At 29.8% G+C, this 10,880-nt stretch overlaps 1 protein-coding gene across 1 annotated transcript; it reads left to right on the forward strand.

Annotated features, from left to right (window-relative positions):
- Positions 1–554: 554 nt before the first annotated feature.
- Positions 555–1,457, forward strand: LOC121212455 (auxin-responsive protein SAUR71). The gene has a single exon (XM_041085168.1). It carries the CDS (start codon positions 764–766, stop codon positions 1,193–1,195), a length of 432 nt encoding a protein of 143 aa, XP_040941102.1. The 5' UTR covers positions 555–763; the 3' UTR covers positions 1,196–1,457.
- Positions 1,458–10,880: the final 9,423 nt, after the last annotated feature.

Raw genomic sequence — 10,880 nt, forward strand, 5'->3', positions numbered from 1 at the left:
ATGTGATGGACCAAAAAATCTGCGGTTCCTAATGGAATAGGTAACAAAGCAACTTTGCCACTTACTGCCACTAAATCACTGCCTCCCCAAGTTAAACTGGTGCTCGCTATTGCACTAGGTGCTGAAGTATGGGTGTTATATATGCAAAGTAATAATTTTTAAAAAAATAATTATACGATGAGATTTTAAGTTGAGAATGTATCAAAATTTTAAATTATAAGTGAAATTTTGGCATTCATATCAAATTTCTTTTACATAAATTAGTCGTTAATAATTTTCTTTCTTATGTTTTAGGATTAATTTAATATTATTGGTTAAAACTTTTATTATTATAAAAAGATGAAAAACATTTTTCAAAAGGCAAACATTCATAGTAGATCACCATCGTAGTTTCTATAATCAAACTAAAAAATGTATAAATTTAATATAAGATAAAAAGTAAATTCAAATAAAAAATGAAAGAAAGTAAAATAAAATAATGAGAGTAATAGTACCTGGCAAGTACTCCTAGTTGTACCCTTCTTTCTCTCTCATCAGCATGTCATCACTATCCTTTGTTTAATTCTCTCTTTCCTCCTCTTTATATATTGCGCCCCTCACTCTCCTTCCTCCCTACTCTCTCCCTCTCGTCTCTTCTCTTCTTCAACCAAAACTAAACAGCGACGAGGACTCCACAACCACGATTGGTACTAACTAATTGCTTCACCTTCACACTCGAAGATTCCACTTCTTTTCTTTTCTTTTCTTTTTCATAAAACGCCAAATGAAACAACTCATCCGCCGTTTCTCCCGCGTTGCCGATTCTTCCTCCCAATACAGGCTCCTCCGTTCCGACACCTCCAACAGAGAACGCGCCACCCCCACGCGTTCAGCCGAATCATTCCTCATCGCTGTCTCCTCGGTGAAAAAGCCGGGACGGCGGTCGGTTCCCCAAGGCCATGTGCCGGTGTATGTGGGGGAGGAAATGGAACGATTCGTTGTGAACGCCGAGTTGCTGAACCACCCGGTTTTCGTTGGGTTGCTTAATAAGTCGGCTCAGGAGTATGGGTATGAGCAAAAAGGGGTGCTTCGTATTCCCTGTCACGTGCTAGTTTTCGAACGGGTAATGGAAGCCTTGAGACTTGGGGTTGAGTCACGTGACCTTCAAGATCTGCTTCGTTCTTTCTCCGACGACTGTTGTTTTCTCGATTTCTAGGAGGAATAGAAAGGACATTTAAAACGCCGTCGTTTCCGCTTGTGTAAATATATATAGAAAGGTTAAAAGGAAGAAAACTGAAGAAATTTTTAGGGTTTTCTTTTTTTTTCTTTTTTTTTTGTAGTCCTTCCCTGTAAAGAGGACTGCACAGAAATGGAGAAATTGCCTTTTCCCCCTATATATTTGATTTAATTTCTTTTTCTTTGTTTAGAAATTCATTCTGAAAGGAAAGCCGAATGTGAGACAAGGTAAAGTTTGAGACTCTGACAGCTATCATTCATGTGCTTAGCGGTTATATAATGCAAAAATTTTTCTGTTTGTTTTGAAGGAAAAGTGAAAGGGAAAATTAGCAAATTTGAATTACAAAAACAATATTTTTAATTTCCTTTGATGCTTGGAAAATCACGAATAACCCCAAAAGAGGTTCTTGGTTCCATTCATTGTGAGGTTTTCCTGCACTTCACAAAATATAAATTATAGTCTTTCTTTTCTTTTATTTTTTTCAAAGAATTATACTCTTTATAGACAGTATAATTGGGATAATAATATAGGTTGAAAATCACAAACAAGAACAAAACAATAGGGGGCAGATCTCAAATTTGGCGAAACATTCGGTGATTATTGTCTACTCCAATGTATTCTGTGACGGTGGCTTGGGATCACAATGGAATGGAGGTAGGGGTAAAGAATTGTTGTTGGATAAAATGACTGATTTTCATTAATAGATTATATAATTAGAAGATAAACTAAACAATCATCATAGCACTTGTAATTAAGGAGTAGGGAATTGTTTTATTATATTAAAAACAGTGCTTCATGTCATTTTATTTCATTTATCATTTTTTAATTTAATAGTATGATATAATTATGTGATATTAAATTTCACAATTACTTTCACATTCATCAAATTCAAACTCTAAATACTGATTTAATCCTATAATTATTTAATTTAATATTATAAAAGGATATATCTATAATTTTGTTCATCAACATAAACTCGGTTTACATTATTCTTTAAATATACAACATATTCATACATATATGATGTTAGTATATAAATTTAGTACATATTAGAAATTAGCAGAGTCACCATCTGGAGAACTTTTTTTAAAAAATCATTAATATCAAATATAAGAGTTATTTTGGTGGTTTAAAATTTTAATTAAAAAGATACGTCTACTTTTTTTTTAAATAATTTATTTTTTTAAAATTTTAAATAAATTTGATAGGTTAAAAAGTTTTGGTTAAAAATATATAATTAGTTTTTAAAAGAAAAAAATTGATAAAAGACTTAATTATTTGTATATGCTTTCATTTTATAAATATTTTATTATTATTATTATTGAGTTAACTCATGATACTAAGTCAATCAAATATTTTATTGTAGTACAGATATTAAACAGGGTGTTAATAAGGGAATAGAGGTATCCAGGGGCCGGTCCCAACCAAAATCTTAGGCCGTTTGCTAGGCTCGGCCCAAAAAATAAGCTTAAAATTTTACTCAAGTCCTGTCGAATAAAAACTCTAAAACCAGGGCCTGACCCGTAATAAATTTTTTATATAATTTTTTTCAAAAATATAATACATCAAAAATACTAAACAACATTAAAATAAATGTTTCCCAACAACTTGAAAATAAATTAAAAAAATATGTATACTTAAACAACACTAAGATAGATGCAACTTAACAAACAAATGCCTCTAAAATATTAAAAAAATTAACAATAAAACAAGAATTATACAAAGTCTAAATAATAACAATAAAATGATAGTAACATAATAGTGAAATTGTAGCAAAATAGTGAGAAAACAATAAAATAGCAGAAAAACAGTAAAAAAAAAGCAAGAAAACAACAACAAAAAAATAACAGTTTTTTTTTACAAAATCAGGCCGGGCTGAGCTCGGGAAAAAAAACTAACCCGAGGTCCAGCCCCTTTTCTAAGCAAGCTATTTTTTTATCCAAACTCATTTTTTAAATTTATATTTTTACTCAAATTTTTCCATTTTTCGAGCAAATATTCAAACTAAACTGTACAGGTATATAAGAATACACAAGAAGCCAAAATTATTTATGGTTACTTTTTAGTTAATTCTAAAAATTAACTCACTCAAATTAATTTTTTTTAGCTCTCGATTAAATGGTGAAATTCATTTTTTACTTTTTAAAAATATTAATAATTCAATTTAAACTATCTTTAACATAAATTAGCTTTAATCTCCTAAAATTTTATAATATATTTGAAGCATACATAAAATAATATAAATGATAAAATAATAAATTTAAAAGTTGGGCGGAATTCCATGGTGTGAGTTTTTATGGTTACTTTATTACTCAAGGGGTGATAAGGATTTCGTTGGATCAAATTTTTAAAAAATAAATTTGAAGTTGTTTTTGTTAATTTAAATAAAAAAGAATAATTATAAAATAAATGAAAATGAATTATGAAATGATCGGAATAACTGCTTAACCATTTTTATTTGAATCAATTTTGTGAGTAGTGGTATTCCAACGTAAGAATTTGGGGATGGAGGCGTCACTAATTAAGTTATTTGAGGACCTACAGGATATGCCGTTAGCATCTTACCAAACTCAATCATGCAATTACCTTGTTTGAACAATGAATTCCTTTTCCTTTTCACCAATTTCACACATTCATTTTGATCTTATTTTTTTCTCTCTCTCTTTTATTTTAAATTATCTTTATAAAATTGAAGTTAATACTTTAAATTTTGAACCTATTTTTCATATATATTGGAGGCTAGTTGTTTGTTTGGATACTGACATACCACTCAATAAATCGGTATTATTTTGATTAGAGTTTCGTATCTTGATTCTATGGAGCATTCGAGTGTATAAGATTGATTGAAGAGACGATGAGTTCAACAAAATAAGAGCATTTTGTCAGATCATATTGTGTGGTTCACAATCACAAAATTTAAAAATGTGGGCATTTCTAGTTCATAAGGTTTGAACTCATACCCTTATTTAACATATTATTGAGCACCTATGTTACCACTTGATCTAGGACAACACTTAAAATACTTTTTCAAAAGGAGAAGACTTTACCTTAACATATATTAATTTAATTATTTAAAGTATTTAAAATTTTAAATGTAATTTTTAATTATTTACTTGTTTTAAAATTTAATTAATTAAAATATTTAGAAGTCATTTAGGATAATTTAGTTAAACTAGAGTAATTTTTATCATTTAATTATTTATTCATTTTCATTTAAAATAAATGAATGAATATTATTTTAAAAAGGCATAATGACTTACTTGACCTTTCAATTTAAAAAAAAAATTTAGCCATCTTTTTTATTTTTTTTTTGTCTTTTTTAACCTTTAAACTTGCAATTTTTTTTGTCAAATCGGTCCAAAATGAATGAAAAAGGCAACTTTTTAACTTTGCTTAGTGGCATATACATGGGTTGCCATGGGGATGACTTGTCAGCATTTAATTAATTTATTAAAAAATTTAAAATTATAAAAAGTTATTTTAAAAAAATTAAAATCATTAAAATTATTTTAAAAATAATAAAAATTATATTATTTTTATTATTTTTAAATTTGACAAAAAAAATTCAAGTTCAAGGACTAAAAGAGGCGAAAAATTAAATGGAGGGCTAAAATGACTTTTTTTATAAAGTTAGAGGGCCAAAAATGTTATTATTCTTTTTAAAAGTAAATAGAGTTAGTGACATGTTTTGTTAAATATAAATTATGTTACATAAATAATAATAATAATAATAATATTATTATTATTATTATTTGTGTAATAGCCCGATTTTAGGCTTAGTCGGAACAGTGGTTTCGGGACCACAAATCCGACGAAAAAAAAATGTAATGGCTTGAATTTTCAGAGGTGTCAGAACGGTGATTCGAGATCACTAAATTCGACAAATGGGTAGAAAATATTATTAATTTAGTAAGTATAAGTTAAATATGAAGTTAGGAAAATTTTTGAAATAGTGAATAGTGCACTAGAAATAAAAATTAAAATAATTAGAATCGAAATGAGGTATCAAGACCTCGGGGATTTTAAACTGAGCCATAAATATTTTTATAAATATTCATGGAGTGTTAAAAAGTTAGTATTAAAGTTTCGTTAAGAAATTTTAAAGTTCCGATAATTAATTGAACAAAAAGGACTAAATTGTAACAAATGCAAAATTTTGGGAAATGATTAAATAGCTTAAATGATAAAAGGAAGAGGGCTTTAAAGGCAAATAGACCCAAGGTCTATTTGGGCTGGACGGCAGAGGCATGAAATCAGCAAGAAAGTAAGGAGAATTAAGGGCAAAATTGGAAAATTGCAAAATTTGCTTAATAAAGTTAGGACCCAAGTGGAATTATCTAGATTTCTCTTCATTTTTCTGAATTCTCATCAGCTAAAACACCATGGAAGGGCTTCTTCAAGCTGGTTCTTCATATTTTTATTACAAGTAAGTTCAATTCTTGACTATTCCTTGAAATTTTTGTATTTTTATGACTTTTACAACTAGGCCCACTTGTTAAATTCATTAGTTTTTGATTTTATGAAAGAAGTTGAAAGTTGATATGAATATGTGCTGGAAGTATATGATGATTTAGCATGAAATTAGAGCTTTAAATTGTTCATATGCTGATTTTATTGAAAGAATTGAATAGAAAGTGAATGTTTGGGACCTAATAGTAAAAGAGTTTGAAGATAGAGTTATATGTGGCAATTCTGAATTTCAATAGTTGTGTAACAACTTATAATGTCTAGTAAAGTACTAATTGAGAAAATTAGATTAATTGAGGGGTTAATTGAGAAAGGACCGAATTGTATAAACTGTGAAATTTGGGGCAAAATGGAAATCAACATTTTGCACTAAAGCAGTTTTGGACAGCAGCAGTAGTGTAACTTTGAAAAATCACCAAAAATTGTAGAGATTGAATTAGAGGATGAATAAAATATGAAATTAAAGCTTATTGAGTCTAGTTTCTTATAAAAGAAATGATGTGAGCAATGGAATTGTAAATCATGAGATATAATAGATTTTGTGAGACAAGGTCAGAATGAATTCGGGTTCCCCTGTTCTGACTTTGGAAAATCATTAAAAATTGTACAGAAATGATTATGAGTTATAGTTTATATGGTTAGAATCCTTAATGAGTCTATTTTTAGAAAAAACAAGCTAAAACATCATCCGAATTCTGTACAATGAGATAATTAATTTTTAGTGAAGAGTGGTCGGAACTGTCAGACAGCGAAACAGGGGAAACTTTAAAGAATAAACTGTACTATTTGGCTGAACCAAAAAATTATGAAAATTTTATGGTATGAAGATATGTGAGTCTAGTTTCAGGGAAAATTAACGGATCTTAATTTGGAGCTCTGTAGCTCCGGATAAAAATAATTTAGTGACTCTGACTCGGATAAACAGCTTTGAATATACATGTTAGTGAATATTGAAATTATGGTTAATGTTGTTTAAGTGTGTTATACACATTAAGGATGTGGAATGGAGAGGAGGAGGAGGAAAATTGGGAAATATATGAATGATTCGTGTATAAATGGTCATATGTTTGATTATAACTCATAAACGATGAAATATGAATGATGCTTATTTTTGTGCATTATTGGTCATGGCTTAAGCTCATGTGTGAAAATAAAGTTTCATAGTATGTGTGTATGGTATATTCAGTATATGATTTGGCATGAAATAATACCATGAATGGTTTATGAATTAACACATGTTGGTAAGCCTGATATATGAATAAATGATCAAATTGAGCGGAACGCCGGATTTGAGTACTTCTGATCAAGTGATAAAGTGATAAGTGGTAGCTTTAGCTACACTTATCTGATCAAGTGACAAGTGGAAAGTGATAAGTAATAGCTTCGGCTATACTTATCTGATCAAGTGATAAAGTGATAAGTTATAGCTTCGGCTATACTTATCTGATCAAGTGACAAAGTGATAAGTGATAGCTTCGGCTACACTTATCTGATCAAGTGACAAGTGAAAAGTGATAAGTGATAGCTTCGGCTATACTTATCTGATCAAGAGACAAAGTGATAAGTGATAGCTTTAGCTACACTTATCTGATCAAGAGACAAAGTGATAAGTGGCTACACTTATCTGATCAAGAAACAAAGTGATAAGTGGCTACACTTATCTGATCAAGGGACAAGTGATAAGTGATCATACGTAAGACCATAGTTATACTATGGCAAAGTGAAAGTGAAGTACTCAATTTTCCGTGACCGTTCCCTAATTTGATTAAGGATGGTAAGTGACAAATGGGCCCAAAAGAATTAAAGTAAATGGATAAGTGGTAGTGTATTTATATCAGGACGATGTTGTTATTCAAACTAAAGTGATATTTTCATTGCTAAATTGAGAATTTCATAAATGTGTTATTGAATGGTATAATCAATAAACATTGAGTTAAATGGTAAATACGTATTAGTTTTGAATTTGATGTCATTGAATTGTACGTGAATTAAATGGAAATTTCTAGTGATATGATTTAAATTATGAGCATGAGAAATTGTGAATTGAATGAAATGGAAATGAAGCATTAAATTGCATGAGTATGTATCGGGTCTCGCAGGCCCTAATTATTATTATTATAATATTTTGAGGATATATTGTGAAAAGTTATAGAAACATGTTAATTATCTTTGAAAGTTTTAATTTTGATGAAATTTTATAACTCGGTTAAATACGTTTACAAGTGTATGTGTTTTGGTAATGCCTCGTACCCTATTCCGGTGTTGGATACGGGTAAGGGGTGTTACATTTAGTGGTATCAGAGCTACGGTTTAGTCGGTTCTCGGACCAAACGTAGCATATGTGAGCCTAGCTATACATGCCACGTTATTACTCTTGATGATGTGATATCTCCGGGCTCTAACGAAATTGCTTTGTTAAGACAGAGATGATTTTCAATCGAGCTATTTTCGATAATGCTAAAAATGATATTGAGATAAATGAAAAATGCTCACGTTATGTTGGAATTTGGAAAGGTAAGTATAAAAATTTGTGATATGGATGTGTTCATGTATGAAAAGAGATGACTATAAGTTAAAAAAAAAGTTTATGTTGTGATAAGCTCATCCAAGTATGTTGGTGATTATATAATGCTATGTGCTCAACATATTTGATTAAGTGAATATGATAAGCAAATTTACTTAAATAGATGGAACGTGTGTATGTACATCTGCTTGAATAAGTGAAATTAGTATGTTCATATGATAGAATCTTATGTTTAATTGTTAAATTAAAGATAATAAGATATTTTGTTTTATGTATAAACCATGAATATTATAATAGTATGAAAAATTGAATTGGAAGTCAAATTGAGTAGAACGCAGGAATGAGTACTTTCGTTCAGTGATATATGATGAATTGACGGAAAAGACCATGGTTTGACCATGGCAACATGTGAACATGTGATTATGTGATTCCGTGTAAGACCATAGCTGGGCTATGGCATCGGTAAGTGATATGTGTGATATGTGATTTCGTGTAAGACCATAGCTGGGCTATGGCATCGGTAAGTGATATGTGATTTCGTGTAAGACCATAGTTGGGCTATGGCATCGGTATGTGATTTGTGATTACGTGTAAGACCATAGTTGGACTATGGCATCGAGAAAACGAAGTACTCAATTCCGTAAGACGTTCTCTAATTTGGCAAATGTCGGTAAGTAAAATAGAAGCCAAGTATTGGAATTTAATTAGATATTAACGTTGAGCTTGAGTAAGTAAATTCGTTGTGTGAAATTGTGAGTGACAGAAAACATTTGTAATAAATAGATGTGTTAATTTGCTTGGAATGAATTACGTGGTTATGATGGTATTACATTGATGATGAATACAAAATCATATATATATATGTATCTATGAGAGCAAGTTGAAAGATTTATGACTTCACCATCACCCCCTTATCAGTATTGTTCTATGACGAAAATTATCTTGATGAGACAGATATGTTTTTCAACTGAGTTAATTCTAATAGTATAGAAATAAATACTAAAATGTTTGAGTGAAAATGTATTGATTATGAGTTGAAACTCATAAAGGTATGGATCAAAGAATAAAACATTTTTTTTATTGATGAATGTTATAATTATACAAGCATATGAGTTATGATATTTGGATTATGATGCTATATAGAAATTTTGATTGTGAATTAGTGATTTGAGTTAGAATTTTGTGTTGAAAACAAAAGTGATTAAAAGCAAATGTTTATTAAATGCTTTGAGAATGTGAACTTAGTAATGAATTGGCTATTTGTGATGGTATGTGTTATGCGCATTTATGTGTAAGATAAATTTGAGGCTTTACTACACTCACCCCCATATTAGTAAAATGTTACAATGAAATTTGTGAGATTCTGGTTGAATAAGCTTACGAGTGTAGTGTTACAGAAGTTCGTGTACGGAAGAATAATAATGTGGTCGGAAAAGTGAATGAATTAGAAAATGAGGACAATATAAAAAGAGAGAAATATTTGATAGTTCTGAAAACTACTCAGATTATCAAAATGGATATCATTCTATATGGATTGTAATTTTTCGATACTTTGTGTAGCTTCAGATGCTAAAATATCGCTATCCTGATTTTCTTATGAATCTATGTGATTATCTGTAAAAGATATGAAAATCTAAAATCATGTGCGAATTTGAAATATACTGTGGAAGTAAATCATTAACCTACCATCTGGTAAGATTTTCGGGGACGAAAATCCCTAAAGGGGGGGAGAGGTGTAATAGCCCGATTTTAGGCTTAGTCGGAACAGTGGTTTCGGGACCACAAATCCGACGAAAAAAAAAATGTAATGGCTTGAATTTTCAGAGGTGTCAGAACGGTGATTCGAGATCACTAAATTCGACAAATGGGTAGAAAATATTATTAATTTAGTAAGTATAAGTTAAATATGAAGTTAGGAAAATTTTTGAAATAGTGAATAGTGCACTAGAAATAAAAATTAAAATAATTAGAATCGAAATGAGGTATCAAGACCTCGGGGATTTTAAACTGAGCCATAAATATTTTTATAAATATTCATGGAGTGTTAAAAAGTTAGTATTAAAGTTTCGTTAAGAAATTTTAAAGTTCCGATAATTAATTGAACAAAAAGGACTAAATTGTAACAAATGCAAAATTTTGGGAAATGATTAAATAGCTTAAATGATAAAAGGAAGAGGGCTTTAAAGGCAAATAGACCCAAGGTCTATTTGGGCTGGACGGCAGAGGCATGAAATCAGCAAGAAAGTAAGGAGAATTAAGGGCAAAATTGGAAAATTGCAAAATTTGCTTAATAAAGTTAGGACCCAAGTGGAATTATCTAGATTTCTCTTCATTTTTCTGAATTCTCATCAGCTAAAACACCATGGAAGGGCTTCTTCAAGCTGGTTCTTCATATTTTTATTACAAGTAAGTTCAATTCTTGACTATTCCTTGAAATTTTTGTATTTTTATGACTTTTACAACTAGGCCCACTTGTTAAATTCATTAGTTTTTGATTTTATGAAAGAAGTTGAAAGTTGATATGAATATGTGCTGGAAGTATATGATGATTTAGCATGAAATTAGAGCTTTAAATTGTTCATATGCTGATTTTATTGAAAGAATTGAATAGAAAGTGAATGTTTGGGACCTAATAGTAAAAGAGTTTGAAGATAGAGTTATATGTGGCAATTC

Source organism: Gossypium hirsutum, chromosome A13, assembly GCF_007990345.1.
Source record: "Gossypium hirsutum isolate 1008001.06 chromosome A13, Gossypium_hirsutum_v2.1, whole genome shotgun sequence".
NCBI lineage: Eukaryota > Viridiplantae > Streptophyta > Magnoliopsida > Malvales > Malvaceae > Gossypium > Gossypium hirsutum.

Coding starts and splice junctions, on each gene's coding strand:
- LOC121212455 (XM_041085168.1), top strand. CDS start 764: ATGAAACAACTCATCCGCCGTTTCTCCCGCGTTGCCGATTCTTCCTCC.